The 25,472-nt window shown below is 40.3% G+C and overlaps 1 protein-coding gene across 1 annotated transcript in view; it reads left to right on the top strand.

Moving 5' to 3' along the window:
• CATSPERB (cation channel sperm associated auxiliary subunit beta) overlaps nt 1-25,472 on the top strand; it is a 109,946-nt gene that overhangs the window by 44,903 nt on the left and 39,571 nt on the right. Inside the window, 3 exon segments of the mRNA XM_044231233.1 lie at nt 5,716-5,860; nt 16,635-16,789; nt 19,488-19,642. Of these exon segments, the coding sequence (XP_044087168.1) occupies nt 5,716-5,860; nt 16,635-16,789; nt 19,488-19,642 (455 nt within the window).

The raw sequence follows: 25,472 nt of genomic DNA, 5'->3' as shown, positions 1-25,472 counted from the left end.
GAGCCTGCTTTCTTCTCCCTCTCTCTCTACCTGCCTCTCTGCCTACTTGTGATCTCTCTCTGTCAAATAAAATCTTAAAAAAAAAAATTCCAATCACAATAAATCCAAAGATTTGAGACACATAATCAAAATGTCAAAAGTCAAAGACAAAAAAAAAAAAAAAGTCAAAGACAAAGACAAAGAATCTTAAAAGCAATGAGAGAAAAGCAACTCACTACATCCAAGGGAGCTTCCATAAGATTATCACTGGATTGCTCAGCAGAACCGTTGCAAGCCAAAAGAGAATGGGATAATATATTCAAAATGTTGAACAAAAAAAAAAAAAAAAACAAAAACTGCCCATCAAGAATACATTCGGCCAACTATTGTTCAACATTGAAGGAGAAATTAAGATTTTTCCCAGATAAACTAAAACTAAGGGAGTTCACTGCAACTAGACTTGTTCTGGGAGTCAAAAAAAAAAAAAAAAAAAAAAAAAAAGCTGAAGAGAGTCCTTCAAGTAAAAAATAAAGGATACCAGACAGCAACATGAAGTCACATGAAAATAAAAACTTTTCCTATAACATAAATACATGAGCAAATTTAGTAACTTGTATTAATGTAACTTTGGTGCATAAATTCACATTTAATTCTTGTATAGAAATTAAATAAGGGGCACCTGGGTGGCTCAATGGGTTCGGCCTCTGCCTTTGGCTTAGGTCATGATCCCAGCATCCTGAGATTGAGCCCCGCATCGGGCTCTCTGCTCATGAAGGAGCCTGCTTCCCCCTTTTTCTCTGCCTGCCTCTCTGGCTACTTGTGATCTCTCTCTCTGTCAAGTAAATAAATAAAATCTTAAAAAAAAAAAAGAAATTTAAAAAAAGAAATTAAAAAAGAAAATAACTTAAAAACTATAAATCTATGCTGATGAGTATATAATATAAAAAGATATAATTTGTAACATCAGGAACACAAAAGGGGAGGTAGAGTTGTGTACGGATATTTTACATGCAATAAAGCTAAGTTGTTATCAGATGTAAAAGAATGTTACGACTTTAAGATATATAATTGCAATGGTTACTACGAAGAAAAAATATATATAGGATATACACACAAGAAAATAAGAAGGAAGTCAAAGAATATCACTACAAATGATAGCAATGAAATGCTAAGGAAAACAGTAAGAGGAAAGGAGGAGGGACAGAAGCCTGCAAGACCCAAAAAACCAATAAACAAAATGGCAACAGCAAGTCCTTCCATATCATAATTACTTTAGATGTATATGGGTCAAAGTACCCAATCAAAAGACAAAAATAAGCTGAGTGCATAAAAACAAAAAACAACAACAACAAAACTCAGGATGCAAACATGTGCTGTCTATGAGAAATTCACTTTAGCTAATACACACATAAGTACCCAAATAGGCTGAAAGTGAAAGTATTGAAAAAAAAAATTCCATGCAAATGGCAACCAAAAGAGAACAGGGCTAGCTGTGTAAATATACAGAATAAATTGTAAGTCACCAAGAGTTAGACAAAGAAGGTCATTATATAATAATAGAAAGCCAATTCACCAAGAATATATAATAATTAAAAATATTCATGCAAGCTACAGAGCTCCTAATATATGAAGCAAAATTTAAAAGAATTGAAGGGAAAAACAGCAACATAACTCTTGGACCCTTCAATACCCTACTTTCAATAATGGATAGAGAAACCAGACAGAAGATAAATAAGGACACAGAAGATATGAACCACACTGTTGGCCAATTAGACCTAACAGACATAACCCCATGACTCCACTTAACAACAGTGGAGTATAAATGCTTCTCAAATACACAGAGGATTCTTTAGGACAGAAAATAAGCAAGGCCACAAAACAAGTCTCAGCACATTTAAAGTGACTAAAATTATACAAAATGTCTTTTCTAATCGCAATGGAACAAAACTAGAAATCAATAGCAGAAAGAAAATTGGAAAATCCATGAGTATAAGGAAATAAATCAATGTATTCTTAAACAACCAATGAGTCAAAAGGGAAACTAGAAAACATCTCAAGAAAAATAAAATGAAAACAAAACACACCAAATTTATGGGATGCAGTAATAGCAATACCAATAGAGAAGTTTATAGCTATAAACACATACGTTAATAAGGAAGAAAAAAATCTCAAATCAACAACCTGAATTTACAATTTAGGGAGCCATAAAAAGAAGAGCAAATCAAACCCAAAGTTAGCAGAAGGAAGGAAATAATAAAGACTACAGTGGAGATAAATGCAATGGAGAATACAAAAATAATAGAAAAAAATCAACAAAATTAAGAGCTGATTCTTTGAAAGTTCAACAAAATTGATAAACCTTTAGCTATAGTCACTAAGAAAAAAAGAGAAGAGCGAACTAAAACAAAAAAATAAAGAGAAAACATTATAACTGATACCACAGAAATAAGGATTATGAGATTATGAAAAATAATATGCTAGCATATTGGATAACCTAGAAGAAATGGATAGTTTCCTAGAAGCCCATAACCTACCAATAGTAAGTCATGAGGAAGTAGAAAATCTGAACAGATCAAAAACTAGTTACAAGATTAAATCAGTAATCAAATACCTCCCAACAAAGGAAAGCAGGATCGGGTGGCTTTGTCGATTGAATTGCTCCAAATATTTAAAGAAGTAACATCGGTCCTCCTCAAACTCTTACCAAAAAATTGATGAAGAAGGAATATTTCCAAGGTCATTCCCTGAGGCCAGTATTACCCTAATACCAAAGTTAAGAATACTACAAGAAAAGAAAGCTAGAAATCAATATCCCTGAAGAACATGCATGCAAAAATCTTCAACAAAATACTAGCAAACTGAATTAAAGAGTGCATTAAAAAGGATTATATACACATGACCAAGTAAGATTTAATTCTGGAATGCAAAGGATGGTTCAACATATGAAAATTAGTAAAATTGGTAAATGTAATATACTACATTAACAGAAGGATGATGAAAACCCACGTAGTCATCCCAAAATGAGAGGCTGAAGAGGAAATGGACCAATCAGATCTGCTGATGGGAGAGTGAATTACTACAGACTATTTCGAAAAGCAATTTGGCATTATGATCCTCTAAGTTACAATGATTGCCTATGCTATGACTCACCAGTTTCACTTTTTTCCAGCAAGGGAAACATATATTTGAGGAAACATGTTAAAGTTTTCATTATGGCACTGTGAGTAATAGCATTAAATAATTGAAAATAATCCAGATGGCCAGGAGTAGGAGAATGAATAAATAAATTGCAGTTGATTATAAAAACAAATGAACTGAGCTATGTGCAACATGTATGAATATAAATAATGTTGAGAGGAGGGAAAGCAAGTTTTAGAAGACAATATATAGATGGTGTCTTCTTATAAAGAGCAAAAAGTGTAAATTCAAGCAATGTATTTCTTAAACATGCATACATATATATTGCTAAAACTAAAACAAAACAGAACCAAGGGAATGAAAACGCAAATTTCATCTCAGAATACGGGACACCTCTGAGGGAAGAATCGGGATAATAGGATTGGAGAGAAAGAAGAAAATGCAGAGTACTAGCAGCATGCTAATTCTCGTGTTAGAATGTCCAGTTTCCAGTTGTTTGTAATATTATGAACTTAAAAAATAAAAGTAAGCTGTACATGGATCAATAATTTAAAATTGAAAAAAAAAACACAATGAGATGCCATTGTTTACATTCAGGTAATCAGTACAAATTAAAAGTAAATTTTTATAGTATTTGTGAGGTTTGGGAATATACTGCTAATGGGCTTATAATTCATTTTCAATTTCAGGGAAATTGAAAAGCATTTTAGAATTTCTGTTAAAATTATACAAATATACTGCATGGAGCACTGGGTGTGGTGCAAAAACAATGAATACTGTTACGCTGAAAATAAATTTTTACAAAAATTTAAAAAATTAGACAAATAACCAGGTGGTGGGTATTATAGAGCACAGCTTGCATGGAGCACTGGGTGTGGTGAAAAAATAATGAATACTGTTTTTCTGAAAATAAATAAATTGGAAAAAAAAATTAGACAAATATGCATAGGCTCTGACTCAGCAACTCAATTTTTCAGTATCTTCCCTAGAGATACACTTTAACACTAGTACAGAGAGACAAGAGAATGGATGCTCCTTGCAGTATGGTCTGTAACAGCGAACATTTTGATACAACGTAAAAGTGTCCATTAGTAGGAAAACAGTATCTCCAGTAGGGTATATTCATAATATTGGAAACTATGCAGCAGTGTAGAAGAATGTGAAGATCCATGTGGGCTAGTATAAGATGATCTGAGACATTTTTGCCAAGTGCAAATGTAACTTATAGAACAATAGGTACAGTATGATGACATTTTGAACGTATTGTTCAAAGTACCTTTCCCTCACCCACCCACCCACAACAAGGCCACTAGTAACATTTACAGGAGCCAGAGCCAGAGTAAAATTGGGGGGTTCCTCTGTATCTTGTGTCTAGGAATACAGATTGTGCTCTGACAGGATGAACACTAATTTCTGAGTGATAGAAGACTTCATGTGTTGCTTAGTACATTTTCTCTGTAATATGCATGCCCTAAACATGCAGTCCAGTGCAAGGTTAAAGCTAGTCTAGAGCGCTAGGATGGCAACCAGAGAGAGAATGACATAGTTATAGAAAAAAAAATATGTGTGTGTAATATATATATGTGTGTATGTGTGTAGAATTTTTTTTTAAAGATTTTATTTATTTATTTGACAGAGAGAGATTACAGGTAGGCAGAGAGGCAGGCAGAGAGAGAGAGGAGGAAGCAGGCTCCCTGCCGAGCAGAGAGCCCGATGCGAGACTCGATCCCAGGACCCTGAGATCATGACCTGAGCCGAAGGCAGCGGCTTAACCCACTGAGCCACCCAGGCGCCCCTGTGTGTCGAATTTTGAAATATAAAAGAGTGGTTACCTCTGGGGAGGGACAGAGGAGACCACAGTTCTGTAACATAAGGTTTTTAAAAAAGAACAATTTTTTGGATGGTGGTCAAAGAGACTGCATCTATAATGTTTAAATTTAAGAAAAGCCTGTTTCCAGGTATAACTTCTCACTAAAATTAATTTTTAAAAACAACTTGAAAAAGCTGAAATCTTCATCTGAATAAGGCGTAGGCCATTAAAAGAGGTACCAAGCAAGCAGAATTCATCCAGTACAGGATCCGATTTCTCTTCAAGCAACTCTTAATTGAAAGATGAGGGAACAGAGAAACTTACACGGTGGAGTATATTTGAAGATTTACTAAGGTCCCAGGACACACTCTTGTAAATGTCAGTGGGCTCTCGCACACAACACTCGTTCACATACATCTTTGCCAGATGCCTGGAACCTAATGTCTTATGTCAATATGAGGTAAGTTCTCTCCTTCCTATCCAAGTACACCCAACACTTCATTCTTTTATGATCCTCCCCACTTGGGAGATGAGGGGATAATTTCATTCTTTTATACAGTCACGGTGCACACTGTGTTGACCTGAGACCCTGGCACATACATCGTCAATGAAACCCTAGGAAAGAACTGGGTGGGGAGTCTGTATGTGTGTCTGCAATGATGGGTGTGGGAGTGTGGGAAAAAGCACGCTGTAGGAATTTTCTTACGTCACAAGCTCAGGCTGATATGTTGATGCTGACTGTGAGGTGGCATCTGCTTCCATGAGGTATCATCTTTTTATTCCCTTAGGTGTGGCTTTCAATCGACGGCGGCAACACTTTCGAATTATTAGCTGATTTTCATGATGATATCATAAAGAATACTTACCATAGTTTTTATACTTCAGATATTACTTTTGTCTCCCAAAGTGGAAATGTCTACTTGACCAAGGCAGGTGAGAAATTCAGTTTTACTGGTGAAGGAACTACATATGAGCCAGGGATTAGAACATATATGAAAGAAATCTGCCATACTAATCAATTAATCTTAAAATCTCAAACCAATTAGAGGTGACAGATTTTTAAAAATTGCTTTCATTGGGGTCAAATACACATAACATGAAGTTGACCATCTTATACATTTGTAGGTATACAAGTTTGGGGTATGAAATGCATTCAAAATCTAAAAATAAAAAAATTAATCCTCACTTTCCCCCTTTCCACAGCCCCAGTAACCCCCATTCTACTTTCTGTCTCTCTGATTTTGACTACTCGAGGTACCTCGTATAAGTGGAATCATACAGTATTTGTCTTTTTGTGACTGGGTTATTTCATTTAGCAGAATGTCCTTAAGGTTCCTCCATGTTGTAGCATGTATCAGAATTTCCTTCATTTGGAAGGCTAAATAATATTCCATTGTGTATATATGACATTTTGCTTATCTTTTCATCCAATAAGTGACATTTGTGTCACTTTTGTGTTTTAGTTATTTTGACATTTTATTTATTTTTATTAACGTATAACGTATAATTTGTTTCAGGGGTACAGGTCTGTGATTCTTCAGTCTTACATGATTCACAGCACTCACCATAGCACATAACCTCCCCAGTGTCCATCATCCAGCCACCCTATCCCTCCTACCACCCTCCCCTCCAGCAACCCTCAGTTTGTTTCCTGAGATTAAGAATCTCTTATGGTTTGTCTCCCTCTCTGGTTTCATCTTGTTTCATTTTTCCCTCCCTTCCCCTATGATCCTCTGTCTTTTTTCTCAAATTCATCATATCAGTGAGATCATATGATGACTGTCCTTCTCTGAATGACTTATTTCACTTTGTGTAATACCCATCCACATCACTGTGAATGGCAAAAGTGCATTTCTTTTGATGGCTGCATAATATTCTATTGTGTGTGTCTGTATATGTATATGTGTCTATATATATATGATGTGATATATATATATATATCACATCTTCTCTATTCATTAGTTTGTTAATGGACATCTAGGCTCTTTCGTAGTTTGGCTATTGTGGACACTGCTATTATTGTAGTTATTTTGAATAGCACTGCTATGAACATAGGTGTACAAATATCCCTTTGAAATCCTGCTTTCAGTTCCTTTGGTTATATACACAGAAGTGGAATTGCTACTTCATATGGTAATTCTGTTTTTAATTTTTTAGACCTTAGAATTCTCTTTTCCACAGTAGATATACCATTTTACATTCCTACTGCCAGTATAGAAGAGTTCTAATTTCTCTGCATCCTTGCCAACGCTTGCTATTTTCAGTTTTTTGTTTTTGTTTTGATAGGGTTCATCCTAGGGGGTGTAAAGTGTCTCTAAGTTTTGATTTGCATTTTCCTAATGATTGAGCATCTTTTCTTATGTTTATTGGCCATTTGTATATCTTCTTGGTAGAAATTTCTATTCAAGTCCTTTGTCAATTTATTAATGATTGCTCTTTTCTTATTGCTGAGTTATAGAAGTTCTCTGTATATTCTGGATATTAATCCCTTATCAAACATTTGCATATATTTCCCCCCTTCTTTAGGTTGCCTTAAATCTACTTGGTTAAGTTAATTCCTATGTATTTTTTTGGATGACATTATAAATGGAATTGTTTTCCTAATTTCCTTTCCTGATTATTCATTGTCAACGTAATACAACTGATTTTTGCATATTGTTTTTATATTGTGCTACTTTGCTGAATTCATTTATTCTAATAATTTTTTTGTGTAATCATTAGGGTTTCTACATATAGGATCATATCACTGTGAAGAGAGATAATTTTACTTCTTCCTTTGTGATTTGAATGCCTTTTATTTTTTTCTTGCCTAATTGCTCTGGCTAGAACTTCAAATACTATGTTGAGTAGAAGTGGTAAAAGCAGACATCCTTGCCTCATTCTTGATCTTAGAGGAAAAGCTTTCAGTCTTTCAGCATTGAGTATAATGTTCACTGTGGATTTCTCATATATGGCTTTTATTATGTTGACATAATCTCCTTTTATTCCTAGTCTGTTATGTGTTTTTATCATGAATAGATCAGAACACAGATCCCCAATATTTGGAGGACAGGGTCCTTTTTGCCCACCTTGGCTCCTGTAAACTGCCCCAGGAGTATGTGCACAGCTCTGCCAGATGCCCCTAGTGGGAGATGGGTAGCTACTGCTAAGGGCTGAAATTAACCACAATTTACCATCCAATCCTTCCTCTGCAAGTTGCAAGCCTTTGCAAATGTTCAGGTGAGGAGACAGATTCCTGGTACCTCCTGCTCTACTGTCTTCCCAGAATCCTCAAGAGGGTGATGGACCTTTAGGATCTACAAAAGTAGGATCCTCTAAACAGCCTTAAAGAAGGGAACCCTGGAACATCACGCTATGTTCCCATTTGCAATATCTGTGATGTTTTACTTTCCCAAAAGCAATAATAGCTCCTATTTACTGAGCTGCATTTGGGCTTAACATGTTACAAATATCATCTTGCTTAACAGTCATAGCACTGGCTGAAGTAGGCAAATTAGGCAAATTGATGCAACTAAAATCACATGACTTGTAAGAAGTGGCATTGTGTAAATGTCATATTGCTCTCCATCTTACTTTAACTTTGTGATTTCATTGATCAAGGCTACCTATAGCTCCTCTCAGTTTATTTGTGCAGTAAAAGCAACAGCTCAGATTGACTGACCTTACTGACAAGCGCCCAATCTTTTCCAACTTGGTTGAATTTTGTTAATCAGTCTTGGAGCCTAGAATGATAAAGAAACATGGTTCTCCATTTATGTCTGTATCTCTATGATCTGCATTCTCATTTTATGTTGCTATTCGATTATGAGGTCTTTGAGGTCTTGTTTTGTTGAATCTATTAATTTGTTAAGGTCCTTTGATGCAAAATATGGGAGAAAATTTACCTCCTTTTGGGATAGGCTTTCTCTCCACTGGATTCTTTATATCTTTTTATGCTATTAGTACCTTCTCTGCCTTTTCTTTCCCCTTTACCTCTGCTGTTCCACCACCTTCCTCTTTAACCCTTGGCCCTTGTTGCCTTCTCTTTTTTCTCTCCTTGCTCTTCATTTCTTTCTGTCTAGTTCGTCATTACAGTGAGTGCAGCACTGGTCAGACCTTCTGTTTGCTTTCAAGTAATGTAGGTGGATTATTCCTGAGATCTGTTTGCTTCCCCTCATCCAGGTAGCACTTGAATTTGTTCTCTCAGTACAGCACCTTGGAAGGTGGTGGACCCAGCTACACTCAAGAGGGCTTGATTTCTTTTCCTCTGAGGACCAGCTTAACCATTGCCAACTTCTCTCTTGTTAGAAGCATACTACTGAGAGTCCTCAGGAATTTCTTAATCTATCTTCCTTCTTTTATTATGACCTCAGAGGTCTGAGTGTAGAGTAGTGTGACTTGTTACATCAAAATTTTCTCTTTCTTTCCTTAGTGCTTTCTTTTCTATGTTTTGACATATTGTTCTTTTTTCCTCTTTTGATTGTTGCCAGTGATTTTTGTCCGTTTTGTTTTGTTTGCTACTTATTTTTGTGCTAAAATATACCCAGCACAAACTTAAACATTTTAACTATGTTTAAGTGTATAGTTCAGTGGCCTCAAGGGCATTCACGTTGCTGTGCAACCACCAGCATTCCTCTCGCTTCCAGAACTTTCCCATCTTCCCAAACTAAAATTCCGTACCCACTGCACAATAACTTCCCATTCTTCCTCCTCTCACCCCAGCCTCTCAGAACTACTTCTGTCCCTATGGATTTGACTATTCTAGGTACCTCATGTAAATGGAATCATCCATTTTTTTTTTTTTGTCCTTTTGTGACTGGCTTATTTCACTCAGCATGTCTTCAAGACATATTCATGTTGTCACAGGGATCAACGCTTCATTCCTTTTTGTGGTTGAATAACATTCCATTTTATGGATCTGGCACATTTTGTTTATTAGGACATTTGGGTTGATGGGTGATGTTTAAAATTTTTAGCTCTTATGAATAATGGTTATTCTTATGAACAATTTATGTTCAAATTTTTGTGTAGAAATATGCTTTTGGTTCCCTTGGATACCTACATAGGAGTCTAACTGCTGGGTCATATGGTGACCCTATGTTTAACATTTTGAGGAACTGCCAAACTGTGGCATACCATTTTACATTCCCACCAGCAACACATGAACACTATTGCTCCACAGCCTCGCCAACACTTGTTATTGTCTGTCTTTGTTTTCGTTACCTGAGTGGGTAAGGAATTGTATCTCACTGTGGTTTTTACTTGCATTTTACTAAGGACTAATGATGTTAAGCAGCTTTCCAATATGTTTAGTGGCCATTGGCACATATTCTTTGGAGAAATGTCTGTTCAAATCTTATGCCCATTTTAAAATTGGGTTGTCTTTTTATTGTTGAGTTATAAGAGTATTTTATATATTTTGACTATTAGTCCCTTATCAGATATAAGATTTAGGTGTATATTCTTTCATCGTGGGCTGTCTTTTTGACCTGCTGCATGGGGCTTTTTGATGCACAAACATTTTTAATTTTGATGAAGTCCAATTTATTTTTCCTTTTGTTGTTCATACTTTTATATTCTATCTAAGGAACCATTCATTGCCTAATCCAAGGTCATGAAGATTTACTTTTATGTTTTCTTCAAAGAGGATGATAGTTTTCATACATACTTTTTTTTTTAAGATTTTATTTATTTATTTGACAGAGAGAAATTACAAGTAGATGGAGAGGCAGGCAGAGAGAGAGAGAGGGAAGCAGGCTCCCCGCTGAGCAGAGAGCCCGATGCGGGACTTGATCCCAGGACCCTGAGATCATGACCTGAGCCGAAGGCAGCGGCTTAACCCACTGAGCCACCCAGGCGCCCCCATACATACTTTTTTGGTCAATTTTGTTAGGTGTTCATAGGACAATGAAAGCTATTACTCGTATAAGGAAATAAAGCTGAAATTCAGGAACTTAATAGGCAAGGAGTAATATGGTCTCTCCAAACAGTGCTTAAGTAACACTTTTGTAGATTATTGGGTAAATTTGGAATTTGGGCCAAATTTGGACATTTCTCATTAGGTCTAACCAGAATCTGGAAAACACTGATTGTTTTCAAGACAAGAGCGAGGCTGGGTTTTTGCTGCTGCTGCTACTATTTTTAATACGTCAGCATTCTTAACTACTTAGCTTCAAACTAGTTTCTTCTGGTCTCTGATATGACTTTAAACAAGCCTTCTGAAGTTTTCTGATACGGCTTCAAAAAGTAAGTTTTCCTTGACCTCAGTATTGTGTCCTTGACACCCACCAGCAGAATTCAGTGTTATCATCTTGGTCCTTCCTTGGTCCTCCTTGGTCCTTCCTTGGTCCTTCCTTGCTCAAGGATAAGAAGGAACACCAAACTCTTGCTCCATTTCCCTAGATCTTCCCCACCGTGTTTATGTATTCTCTATTCTGTCAACAAAACCTTTATTCAATTTCTGTTAACATCAGGTTAATCTTTGTGGTGTATTTTCTGGGATACTTGTTGAGATGGTAGTTGTGCAGTAGCATTTCAGAATCTAATGATCAGCCATCATATGATTACAAGATAAACAGAAATGACTATGAGTAATATTAGGAGGGGTTGGAGAGTAGAATGAGGTATGAAACATTTGCAGTATTCTAGAAAGCTCCCTCATGCTATTTTCCCATCAGTATTCTTCTAAGGGTAGCCATTCTTCTGACTTCTAATACCGTAGATTAGTTTTACCTGGCCTTGAACTTCACAGGAATATAATTATGCAGTATGTGTGTGTATATATATATATATGTATACACACATATACACACATATTATTCTGTGTATATATACATATATGTATATATTGTATGTATATATATATTATTTTGTGTCTGACTTTTTTTTTGGTCAACATTATTATAACTGTGAGATTCCTCCATACTGACGCATATGTTACCAATTTGTTCTTTTTCACTGCAGTGTAGCTTGCATTGTCTGAATATTATATTTATCTACTCCACTCCTAGTAGGTATTTAAATTGTTTCTATTTGGGGCTTATGCTAGAGAAGCCATGGACATTTTTGTATCAGTCTTTTCCTGGACAGAGCTTCCACTTCTGTTTGGTATATATCTGAGAGTAGAATTGCTGCATCATAAAGTAGATGTTTCTTTAGCTTTTGTGGAAAAAAAAAAAACATTAAGTACTGTCAACACTTCCCCAAAGTGGCTGTATCAAACGTTTGTCCGTCCTACCAGCAATATGAAGGAATTCCAGTTGCTGCCCCTTCCCACCAGCACTCCGTATTGTTAGGCCTTTGAATAGTAAGTCATTCTAAGGAGCATGTAATTGTACCCTTTGAAGATTTCGTTTGCATGAGCAATGGTGTTGAGCATATTTTCATACATTCATTGGTCGATTTGTATCTTTTTTTTTGGTAAATTATCTCAAGTCTCTTTTTAATCAAGTTTTTAATGGAATGAGTTTTTTTATTGATTTCTATGAGTTTCTAAGGTATTATGGATGCACGTCCTCTTTTAGGAACAAAACTTGCTAACATCTCTTCCCAACCAACAGCCGGTCTTTTCATGATGTTGTGAGGGCCAAAATTGTTAATTTTTTAAAAGTTCATTCTGTCAGTCTTTGCCTGTATGGATAGTGCTTCTTTCATATCCTACTTGAGAAGGCTATCTTTTGGCTATCCCAAAATGATGAAGGTATTTTCCTGTTTTCTTCTAGAAGCTTGTCTTTATGTTTGTTATATAGATCAGTGTGAAATTTCTATTTTTGTGTGTGGTATGAAGTGAGTGTTCTTTTCTTCCCTAATAGCTGTCAAATATTTTACTGTGATCTTAAGTTGAGTATTCAAGGTCATGAGAAGGGTTTTTTAAAAAAAAAAAAAAAAACAACTCTTTCATATATCCATAAAAGTCATACTACCTTACAGTTTTTGTAAAAGCCATAACTGTCATTGTCATGTACAGCCACCCCATCAGATCCTCTAAAGTGCTGCCCTCCACCGACATACCATCCCATGCTACGCCAGTAATAATCTGACTGACTGTGATGTCCTTGCTTGCTGTGGGTTACCAGTGTCCCAGTAGCTGCCAGACACAGAGGTCATCTGTGCATTCCTTCAATATGTGAGCAACTCAGTCCCAGAATCCAGCCTTGATATTCTATCTTCCAGGGATACTTTGAGTAGAAATCTGTGTCACTTAAAGTCCTGGCAGGAAACATAATTTCACACAAGTGTCTCACCTGGAGATCCTTTATAAGGAAACTAGAGCAGTGGAAAAAGTTAAAGGAACCAAGAATGGTCTTGAAATAACCAGAGATTAGCAATGGGAGAAAACCATCAGCGTCCCTTTGATTTAAGGGATAAAGCAAATAAATAAGTGATAGATAGATAGAAGGTAGTAGATAGGTAACAGTATCACCTACACCCAATCAAAGCTAGACAGCAGGGACTATCCTACAAGAGATTCAGTGTAGGAAGCTCAAAGCTGGGGTCAGAACTGCATCACTAAAGTAGGGTGAAGGGTAGGAGGAACTATGTAGACTTTTCTCTCCTTCCCTTGTCCTTACCTCCTCCTAGTGCTTTTCATTGGCCAAATCCAATCAGAATGCATCTGGAAACACAGCACAAATAATGCAATTCATAGGGGTCAGCCTTCCAGTGTCCCAGACAGAGAGAAGAAAGTCTGGGGATGGATCTGGAGGAACAGGCAAATAGAGAATGAATAGCACATATTATGGAACAAAAATCAAACTAGACTAAGCAAGATTACTTTGGAAACAGTGAAAATAACACCAAAGAAAATGCAACTAAATTGTCCATATAAGAGATAAACTATTACATATAGATACAACTAAAAAACATATCCACATGTAGAATAATAAGTAAGTGGGAAGAATCTAAAATGATAAATATAGGTGCTAAAGATTGAGAGACTGCAAGTTGGAGACATTTCCAGTGATGCAGTGGTAGTGGCTGTTTAGCTATGGTTCCCAGCACATTCCCTCTGATATGAATGGCTGGATGGGTGAATGCATACTGAAAATAGGGAAAAAAATAAAGGAAACTAAAATTGACAATAATATGTTGTTTTTTTGAACTGAAAGCAAAGCTGTGTCTGAATTATTTGAAATAGAAAGTGTAAATCAATTTTAAAGGTGCAAAAAAACCCCACAAGCTAGTCTTGGATTTTGCTGCTACAACAATGAATAATAGCACATATTCTTCTCAGAACCTTCAGAGAAAAATAATATTACCTAAGAATTTGGAGCCAACCCAACCATTTATTCATGAGCAGAGCCAACAGAAGAATGTTGTAAAACTTGTATTTAACCAAATCTGAGATCCATTGGTTGTAAGATGACTTTGTGCTATTAACACAAGTAAAAACTTTGAATTACATTTTTTAAAGATTTTTTTAAATCTATTTATTTGACAGACTAGAGATCACAAGTAGGCAGAGAGGCAGGCAGAGAGAGAGAGGAGGAAGCAGGCTCCCCACTGAGCAGAGAGCCCGATGTGGGGCTCAATCCCAGGACCCCGGACCATGACCCGAGCAGAAGGCAGAGGCCTTAACCCACTGAGCCACCCAGGCGCCCCTTGAATTACATTTTAACAGTGTTTTAACTGTGATGCTGAGTGATGCATGGATTACTCCGACATTATTTCCCTTGCCTACAGTTGCATTGCTTGGTGTATGATAAGGCGATCTTTTGAGTGTATTTCACTAGCAAAAGATAATGCAGTTTCATCTGTTTGTGAGTTTCTTCCTTTCTTAGGTCCTAGAAAGCACTTGGTTGTGGTTGTACAAGGAAATGTGAAATAGCAGTAATTCTTCCAGTGTCGTTTGCTTTACTGATAAATACAAGCTCTGCTTTGTTTTCCTCTCTTACTGCACCCACAGTAACTTTGTTTCAATGCCAAATTATAATGTAATATTTTTGAAGGCATGTTAAACATTAGTAATATTTAACATTTATTATACTAGTGTTTCAGGAAACTCCAAGTGATGGACAGAGCAGGCACAAACTCCACTCCCCTGAGGCAAATTGACCACTGTATCGTGGGTGCCACCTGGTGGACCATGATTGTAAGACACCGCAATTATAAAAGTGATCTCAACCAAGACGTTGAAGTGTATTGTAGGTTTATAGGTGAGCTAGGGTATATTGAACCACAGCAATTGTAATGGTTCATTTTATGAGTCGACGAGGCCAACGGGTGCCCAGGGGAAGCATTATTTCTGAATGTGCCTGCATCCGAAGGAGATCAGCATTTGAATGAGTGGGCTCAGTAAAGCAGACTGCCCTCCCAGCATGGGTGGACACCATCCAATCCTTTGAGGGCCTGAGTAGAACGAAAGGGTGAAGGAAAGTGAACTCACCCCATTTGCTTCCTGCCTGCTTGTGAGCTGGAACATCAGTCTTCTGTCCTAGGACTGGGACTTAAACCAGTCTTCTTTCCAGTTCTCCGTTCTCACGTCTTTGTCCTCTGGAGTTCCACCAGCCAGTCCCCTGGTCCTCAGGCTGACAGACAACAGATCACAGGACTTCTCAGTCTCCATGCTTGCATGAGCTAATTCCTCATAATAAACCTCCTCCTGTGCCATACCAGCTTGTGCAGGGTGACAGGTGGGAGTGACAAGAAGAGGTTGGATTCTCTCTTTGTCTTGAGGGGGAATCAGTAGGATTTGTGGATGGCTCAGATGTAGGGCATAAGAAAAGGAGAGGAGTTAAGAATGACACCAAGGTTTTGGACTGAGCACCAGGAAAAATGGCAGTTGCTGTGATGGAGATGAAGAGGACTTGGGCGGAGGAGTTTGCCTGGGGATTGGAAACTCAGTCTGGAAGGAGTTCAGCGTGAGATGCCTGGCGGCCACAGAAGGAGCTGTCAGTGGGAGGCTAGATACGCAAATCTGGAGTTCTGGGCAGAGAACAAGACAGGAGGTTTAAGAGAATTATTCACATTAAAATGGGTTTGAAATCCTAAAACTGGGTGAGATCTCTAGAGATGGTGAGAAAGAAGATCTAAAAATTGAATCCTAGGGTGCTCCAGCGTTCACGGGTCAGGGACAGAAGAATGTACCAGGAGAGTCTGGCCAGACTGGGGTGTGGGTGTGGAAATTAGCCTTTGGATCTCAAGACCTGAGCGTTCTCTTGGGCTCCAGCCCGAGGAGGCAGCTGGTTCTCGGGAACCACGTCTGGTTGGATACTTACTTGTTGTATGTACTTACTACCAGATTACTGCTAGTGCTGCTTAACATGTTGCCCTAAAGCATGAAAGAAATGTAGGACACCAAATCTCATTCAACATATTTATCCTAGGATAGCGGATGACCCAGTGGTCTCTGCGGATCATTCACCCTGCTTCTCTGAGGGTTGTCACGGTCTCCTAGCTATGGAAGTGTCCGGGTTCCCGGACCAAGAGGAGGAACCGCCACCAGGGGGCCGCTCACCTCTCCTCCTCTAGACCTCTACCTCGTCCCCCTCCATCCTTCACCTACTTTAGCAATCAGGGTTGGGGAATGAGCTGGAGCCTGGAAAGGACTTCTGGGGAACTTAACAAAGACTGACATGAGTTTTACTAATTCTGGAGTCTCGAAGCCCTACTCCCGCCCTTTAGTTTAAGTGAAGGGTTTTCTTTTTTTTTTTTTTCTTCCCCCCAAGATACGGTATTGAAAGTTCTCTAGTTGTACTATATCAAGAAATTTCTGTTTCTTTCCTAACAGGATTAAGAAGATATGGTAAAATTGGATCTATTTCTGATAAGATTTTCACATTATACTACGACCACATGGGCTTTATACATAAACTAACTCCAGACCATTTTGAAGCTGATATGTCACTTAGAACCTCTGGGAATCCTAAAAGTATTTTTGGACAGGTTAGTGATAAAATGCATTGAGACTGTTTGCTTTGTTTTAAGAATTGATGTCCCACTGTGCGCCCAGAATTATGGGAAAACGAGAAGGTGTTTTGCTTGAGACAAACTCTCTTTTTTTTTTTCCCAACCCCCCTACCCCCAGCAACCCTCAGTTTGTTTTGTGAGATTAAGAGTCACTTATGGTTTGTTGAGATAAACTCTTATTAATGCATTTTGCTCCATCTGACTATAGGGGAAACCTTCACATGCCAAAGGACCCCTCCAAAACCTTCTTCCCAGTCCCATACTGGGTTCTAGAGCTTTAACTCCACCCAGAATGTCTCCCTACAAATATCTTCACAGCAACACCACCAGCATTTGAATGAGTGGGCTCAGTAAAGCAGACTGCCCTCCCAGCATGGGTGGAGCAGTTACTTAGACCTATTATAAGCTATTACTTAGACCTATGTCTTCCAACCCAGGTTTGCAGTATGTTTGGCTTTTCTACCTCCCAAGGCTGACCAAGAAACAGGAGCTCTCTTTTCTCCACTGGCTTACCTCTCCTCTTTTGTATTCACCCTGCACCTTCATTTCTTCCTTTTCTAATGCTCTTATAGGAAGGAGATACTATCTTCTTTGTAAGTGATGCTACACAGAGGTTTTTCGAATAATTTTAATGCATAATGTGCCACTTGTGAAGGTTCTGCCTGAGAATGCATCACTTGGGCATCCAGTTGTGAAAATGGACTTTCTTCACTATATCAGCAAAGAATCCAATTTTTTTTTTTTTAAAACTTGGCCTTAATGAAACCATCCCTTTGTCCTAAAGGAAATAGAATAATGGCTGACTTGAGTTTTCATAGATATTCCAAATGACTAGGCCAATTATTTTCATAGATATTCCAATTACCAGGCCAAATTACCAGAGTTGAAAAGATCGTGTTTTCACTCTCCTTGTCTGAGATGGGAGGAGAGTGACGGGGGAACTTCCCTGAGATGGTACAGGGGCTGCCACGTGACCATTCAATGCTGCCACGTGACCTCCGCGTGACCTCCCCATGACAGTAAAGTGCTGCCATGGGACTTGCCATATATTTGCTGTTATGTGGGTTCTGCACAGACACAAATCAAAGGACATGAACAGGAGAGTAGGACTTACGGAAAAAGCAGATATCCCGATTTGTCACTAACTTTACAACTTCTAGAAACGTCTTAGTTCTCTTATGTGAAAGTTTAAATTATTAAAATCAAAAGCCAGTTGGGGTTTTGAGCGGCAAGAGGAGTTCACCTCCCAACCCCCAAAGCAAGCAACAGACATCCTCTCTGGATAAAAATAACCATGAGCCTTTATTTGGTTCTATGTGCCAGGCAGTGTTGTACATTCTTACATTTTTATAACAACTCTTTATCTTCATTTTACTGATGAAGAAAATGAGGCACAGCAAGGCTAAGTAATTTAGCCCAAATTGCACACGCCACTGGGTAGTTCCTGGATCAGGCATCTCCCCGGACAGCAGGGTCCAGGGCCTGTGCTTTTGTCGTGTGTGGCCTTTCACTGGCCTTGTACACACTTTCTGTGGGATGTTCTTGTCACTCACATGCTAGAATGGCATTGGGAATTCTAAAGCACTTTCGGCCTTTGCGAAAGAGCCTTAAGACACCCATTCAGTCTCACGCCAATTCTTGCCTGTTTCCTACTCTCTTCTTCCCAAGATCCAGGGGACAGGGCATGACAGAAAATGGGTCTTAGAGGCACCATTGAATGCCTGTGCCCCCAGCCAGTCTGCACTATCTACCACCTACTCCTCATGTCATGTCCACAAGGTCAACCCCAGCATCCCCTTCGGGGTGGTCTTTTCAACACACCCTTCTCTGATCCTGATCCTGTCCAGCTTTGCGAACTTTAGGGACCATCCCAAGGCAAGGAAAATTGGCAGCCGCTTTCAAGTGAGGAGACATTTGCCATGGCCCCTTCCTTAAAAAAATACGCCAGTGGGGCGCCTGGGTGGCTCAGTCATTAAGCATCTGCCTTCAGCTTGGGTCATGATCCCAGGGTCCTGGGATCGAACCCCACATCAGGCTCCCTGCTTGGCAGGAAGCCTGCTTCTCCCTCTAACACTCTCCCTACTTGTGTTCCCTCTCTGTCAAATAAATAAATAAAATCCTTTAAAAAACAAAAGTACTCCATTAAGAACTGAGCTCCAGAGGAATCTGGGTGGCTCAGTGGGTTGAGCCTCTGCCTTTGGCTCGGGTCATGATCTCGGGGTCCTGGGATCGAGCCCCGCGTGAGGCTCTCTGCTCAGCGGGGAACCTGCTTCCCCTCTCTCTCTGCCTCTGCCTACTTGTGATCTCTGTCCATCAAATAAATAAAATCTTTAAAAAAAAAAAAAAAGAAGAACTGAGCTCTAAAATCTGTACTTCTACACAATGGAAAACACACCTCCACCCACCCTTGCACTCCGGCCTTCTACCAAAGGCACAGGAACCCTAAACTGAACCTTACTCCTCAGAATTTCTTTGCCTCCCTAATGGAAAAAGGCATTATCCCTTGTGCACACACGGATCTACAAACAGAACATGTTGAAATATGACTCCTATTGTTAAGCCAAACAGTACTGTTGTGACACCCACTGGAAACCAATCTGATATTTGCATTTTTCCCTAATTAAAATATAAAATAGTATAAAATGCAATGTCTTTTGTTCTTTTCCTTCTCCAGGCTCCTGATATGGGCTTCGAAACTGCCCTAGCGCCTCAGTACATCGCCTTAAAAGAAATTATCTTTTATGCGTACGTGCCTGCAAATGAACCTGAGGGAACCATATACACCAAGAAATTCAACAACATGCACTTGGGAAAAGTGATACACTCCAGGTAGGTACTTATTTGCCTCCCGTTTATTTAGACTGAACACTGGTTACTCAACTCCAAATTTTGAGGCAACTTCTTTGAGTGGTTTCCTTGATGAAATAGCGTACATCTTTTTCTGATACTTCAGAAGGCCAAATACACTTATAGATGCCAAGGTGCCTTGAGTGAGGCCCCAGGCTTAGAAACGCGGGGCTGGTTATGTCGGCACTATCGGGAAATGTGCTCTGTCATCTTGAGTATCCAACATGTTCTTGGCTTCACTGGACACTGTTTGTCCACAGGGGTCACACACGGCCATTCTCACATGTCTTGGAGACAGACACATCTAACAGTGTGAAGGCCATCTTGCATGAATTACCGCATGGCTGGGTATGAGATATTCCTAGAAGTGCTTACTTCTAAGGTATCAGCAAGAGTCACCAGCCCTGAAAGCTACCTTTAAGTCTGAAAACTCTCTTCGAAGAATGTGATGAACTTTATGACTCCCGAAATATCTAACAGCCAGAAAAGGAACAATTTCAGATGACCAGAAACTCAACCCTGTTCCTTTTTTTTTTTTTTTAAAGTGGGGAGAGGGACAGAGGGGGCATCTTAAGCAGACTGCCAGCTAAGTGTGAAGTCAGACACAGGGCTTGATCTCACACCCTGATGTCGTGAACCTGAGCCAAAATCAAGAGTTGGACGCTCAACTGACTGAGTCACCAGGCGCCCCTGAACTCACCCTATGGTGAGTGGGTCCTGTTCCTCCAGGGCGAAATCTGTCTCTATTATATTTGTATTGGGCCATCAGTATGCACCTTGTCCCACAGCCAGCAACTCCACGTATCACGGGGTGGCTCACACAGAAGTGGAGGTGAAGACTAAATTCACATGCAATAGAAAAAGTGCTGGGCATACATTGTTTGTTGTTATCGTCATTGTTTCTTTTGTTTCTAACAAGGATTATAGAACTTTCTATGTTGAGGAAAAGCACCTGTGATCTCTAAAACTATATTTTGTTTTCAACAGTTTTCGTATGGGTGACATCCCAAGCCACTTCGTTTCTGTAGGTTTGTCCTTGTAGAAAAAAGAATCAGGGCGCCTGGGTGGCTCTGTCAGTTAAGCAGCTGCCTTTGGCTCGGGTTGTGATCCGAGAACCCTGGGATTGAGCCCTGTGTCGAGCAGGGAGTCTGCTTCTCCCTCTACCTGCTGCTCTGCCTGTTTGTGCTCTCTTTCTCTGTCAAATAAATAAATAAAATCTTTTTAAAAAGAAAACATAGAATCGCTTTTTAAAAGATTAGCATGATAATCTCAATGTTAATATTAATTTTTTTACATCCTGCTTATTTTAAAAAGCATATGATCATTCTCTTAAGCATCCAAATACAAGTTTCCCTTACTATGTCAAAGTACACCAGTCCTATGAAACTTTTCACGAGCTGGACAGGAGTAAAGCAAAGAAGCAATTACCCTGAACTTACATGGGAAAATTTCTGAGCATTCCCAGACCCCCCCCACAAAATACCCTCTATTAGGCTTTTTCTGATACCCTAGGACACATCTTGCTAACAGATGCACAAAATAAGTGGAGATAAAGCCCAGCACCTGGTGCTCACCCAGGTCAGAGCTCTGGTGACTTGATGCTGAGAAGGGGCTGGGCGGGGCCCCTATAACAGATCTGCTCCCTGCAAAAAAAAAGCGGATGCTCTTCTCACTTTTCGTGTTTTCTCGTAAAAGTGAAAATTCTCTTCAGGCTTCTTTGAGTTAACAAACACAAGTGCTAACACAGGTCTTTGGTCCAAGTGAAATGGCGTAAGGTGAACTTTTGAAATGTGAGGAAACTGTATTTGAAAATTGGAACAGTACATTCTGTGATCAGACTCGGGAATTTGGTTCTACTTGTGCAGAAGCTAGGGAATGAGCATCTCCAAGGCAGGAAAGGGGAGGGAAGAGCCAGGATCAGAGAACTGGAAGGAAGGCAGACTTCAACTGGGCAGGTCAAGGATGGGGGACCCAAAATCCCAAAGTCAGCAATAGGCCAAGGCAGATTCTAGGTAGTCAGAGAGTAGAGCAAGGGGAGCCCTTCATTTATTTCTTCCACAAATAGTTGCCTAAAACTTACTACACTCAAGGGGCTCGCAGTGTCCTGAGAGAGCCATGAAGAGGGCATTCGAACCCATGCACACCTTGAACTTACGTGATGACAGTTGACAGCAGAGGGGCGTGGCGCATCTAGAGAGTATTTTCCTGGGGGTTGAGCCCTTGTTTGGAGGATGTTGGAAAGTTGCTCAGAGCCAGTGCTGCTTAGGATGGGATCGGAAGAATGAGGATGAAGGGGGCGGTGGGGGAAGGTTCCAGACAGAGAGAACAGTATGTGGAAGGCCCCCAGGCAAAGGGAGCATGATGGGTATTTGAGAAACTGAAGGAAAACCAGAGTGACTTCAGTGTCATGAAAAAAGGAGAGAAGTTATTGAAGACCCGTCGAGCCAGGTCAGGGAGGGCCTTCTGTGTCCCAGCCAGGGCTGGGAGCAAGGGTTGGAGATCATTCCAAGCAAGGGGGAAGCACCCGAGGCTTCTAATTAAGTGAATAACTGGACGGATAGATGGGAAATTTGCTCCCTGAACAAGCTGGAAAGACCACCTTGAATTTTCCTCCTCCTGTCCTTCCGACTCCTCAGTGGACTTAACCTCTAGGTAAAGTATCAGGCAAATCCCATAGCTTTTCTCTTTGAGGGCACATGAACATTTCCTTGGCTTAGAAAGTCTAAGTCAGTCTAATAATCACATGGCTCTCTTCTTGTCCAGTGTTTCAAAAGAGGTCAAATTCTTACCCAATTTAAATGCGTTTCCCAGCCCGTATTTGGGCCTGACCCAGACTGGGCCGCCTGGGGTGGAGGTGTATTTGCTCATGCTTGCTATTTTCCAGCTTCTATCTTCTTCCCTTCCAGAATTTGGGGGAGAGAAGGCAGATGAAATAAAGTGGGCAGAGACCCCGGAGTCCTTTGGAGGTGACAAGTGTCCCCTTGGTGACAGCTGCCCCTGTCACTCCGGGTGACAGGGTCCCTTCACCCTTTGGGCAGTTCTCCAGGGATCCTTTCCTTTTCTATCCTGTTTCTCCGCTGCCCCCCGTGACGCCAGTCCCTGCAGAGATCAGCATCATCTCGAATTTTCTGTGAACACTGAGACGTTTTTTCTTCTTTAGGGCTTCAACATGTCCCTATGCATCAGAGCGCACTGTTGGGTTCTGTCAAGGTGTTCTTCTCCTGCGACTCGCCTTTTCTGTGCAGCGACAATATTTTCCAAATCACTTGGTGCTGACGCGTGCGCTAGTCACTCGCACGAACACACCGCCCTGCCTTTAGCAACTCTCCTGTGTTTCCTTATAATCGTGTTAAACTTTTGCTTTTCATGTTGAAGTGTTCAGTCTGTCTAGAGCGTATGCGTGTCTTGTGGAGTGAGCACTGATTTCTGTCTTTCTTTTTTTTTTTAGGTAAATAACCAACTGTCCTTACAAGTCTCCCCTTTTCCCCTTGATGTGCCCTCCCTGCCCCCCTGCATCCATCTCTCAGGTTTGCATGCGTGCGTGGGTCTGTTTCTCCTCTCTTCTGTTTCGTTGGCATATTAGTCTTCCTTTTGACGACTGACTAACCCTCTGTGAGCAGCGCCCCCTCCCTTGGCCTTTGTCCTTGCATCTAAACCTTAGATTCAGCTTGTCGGGGTCCATTAAGGAGGAAAAAAAAAAAAAACCACACAAAACCCAAAACACACTAATCTGTTAATAGAAATGACCTCTTGTAGCCAAATTCTGCCTGATGGCTGCAGTTCAATCTTGGGTGGAAATTTCTGGCTGTTCTCCTGAAAGTGGAATAGTTCTACTTTGTTCTTTCAGAATTTTAGGCTCAAAACAGCCTCCTGACCCTCTGTTAATGGGCAGAGAGTTACTATTTTTTCCTTCTGTCGTCTTAACGTGTCTTTGCCTGTACCCCATGGATGAGTGGCTTTGCTTCCCATCACCCAGTAGCTTAAAGCTTTTCCTACGTAGGGAAAAGGCCAGGGAGGGAAGCAAGCAGGAAACCAGGATGTCAGAGCCAGCCCCCCCACCCCGCAGGGACCCCCTCCCAGCATGGATCACCCCTTTTGAGGTCTGTGTGCAAAAATGGTTAATGTCCAGCCTCCCAGGCCTTAAAGTTTTGCTTCCTATGAAAGAAGGTTCAGGAAAGTGGGTGGTGCTTCATGCTGTTTTCTCCCATCCTCCAGGCTGCCTGGACCTCTGGGCTATTGGCTCTGCTCTGGTCTTTCCAGAAGCCTCCAGGGAAGCCCATGGAAAGAACTTGTGCATGTAGACTCCCCTTCAAAAGGTGCTCCAGCTTTTCCAAACTCACACAGCAACATACCCTTAGGTATCACTTTTTTTTTTTTTTTAACAGTTCTAGCTATTTCTTGTTTGTGTGAGGGCCAGCACTGTGTTTCTCCCTCCCAAGCTCCTCCACACGGTTCCTGTGTTAATTTCCCTTGGAATTGCTCATTCCGGGCATGTCCTGTGAGTCGGTTATCTTTGTTGCTGACGCTAGTTCCCGGATGGGGTTACGGAAAGCGATAACTTTCTACTTTATCTGCTTTATTTTGTTTCTTTTTCTTGTTGGCTTCACCTTTCTGCCTCCGAAGTCTGGATAACTGACTTCTCTATAGCAACCATAAATTGTTCGAATCTGCTAACTTTCTTTAATTATTGCAGCACTTGTCTTCTGTGTTATTTTGGATTTTCTGAGTAGTGGTACTTGTTTTTCCAAGACAATCACTGTATCACTAGTAAATAGTTTGTTTTGTTTCTTAACATTTCTTAGCATGGTATACCTTTTCCCTATTACAGTGTCTAGGGTCTTGTTAACTAGAAGGGGACACAGTGGGTGACTTCATCCGTTGGGGCTGCTGTCACAGAAGGCCACAGGTGGAGTGGCTTACTAACAACAGAAGTGTATGTCTTCTGGTTCTGGAGACCATGTCCACACTCAGGGGCCAGCAGGGTCAGATTCTGGTGAAGACCTCTTCTGGGTTGTTCCGGGTTGCAGACGGCTGACTTCTTACTGTGTCCTCACATGGTAGAGGGTTCTGGGTCTCTCTGGAGGCTCCTTGGTAAAGGGCCCTAATCCCATTTTTGTGAGGGCTCTACCCTCATGACCTAAGTCACCTCCCAAAGGCCCCCCCTTCCTAATACCATCACTTTGGGCATCAAGTTTTTGACATATGAATAGGGAGAGGACAGGCACTAAGGTTCAGACTCTAGCAGCAGGCTTTTGTGTTGTTCCTGATTTTTTTTTTTTTTTGAGGGAGAGGGAGAAGCAGACTCCCCACTGAGTTGGGAGCCCCATGTGGGGCTCCATCCCAGGACACTGTGATCAGGACCTGAGCCAAAGGCAGATGTTTAACCACTGAGTCACCCAGGTGCCCCTGTTGTTCCTGACTTTTTTTTTTTAATTTTTATTTATTTATTTGATAGACAGAGAGAGATCACAAGTAGGCAGAGAGACAGGCAGAGAGAGAGGAGGAAGCAGGCTCCCCGCTGAGCAGAGAGCCCGATGTGGGGCTTGATCCCAGGACCCTGAGATCATGACCTGAGCTGAAGGCAGAGGCTTAAACCACTGAGCCACCCAGGCGTCCCTGTTCCTGACTTTTAAAAGAATATTTAAAGCATTTCACCATTATGTATTACGCCTTTCATCTTTTTTCTTTTACCCTTTTTGCTTATAGAAAAAAATATTGGGACGCCTGGGTGGCTCATTTGGCTAAGCAGCTGCCTTCGGCTCAGGTCATGATCCCAGCGTCCTGGGATCAAGTCTCACATTGGGCTCCTTGC

Source organism: Neovison vison, chromosome 13 (assembly GCF_020171115.1).
Source record: "Neovison vison isolate M4711 chromosome 13, ASM_NN_V1, whole genome shotgun sequence".
Taxonomy (NCBI): Eukaryota; Metazoa; Chordata; class Mammalia; order Carnivora; family Mustelidae; genus Neogale; species Neogale vison.
The sequence above is the reverse complement of the archived record's forward strand: the minus strand, read 5'-3'. Positions and strand labels throughout refer to the sequence as shown.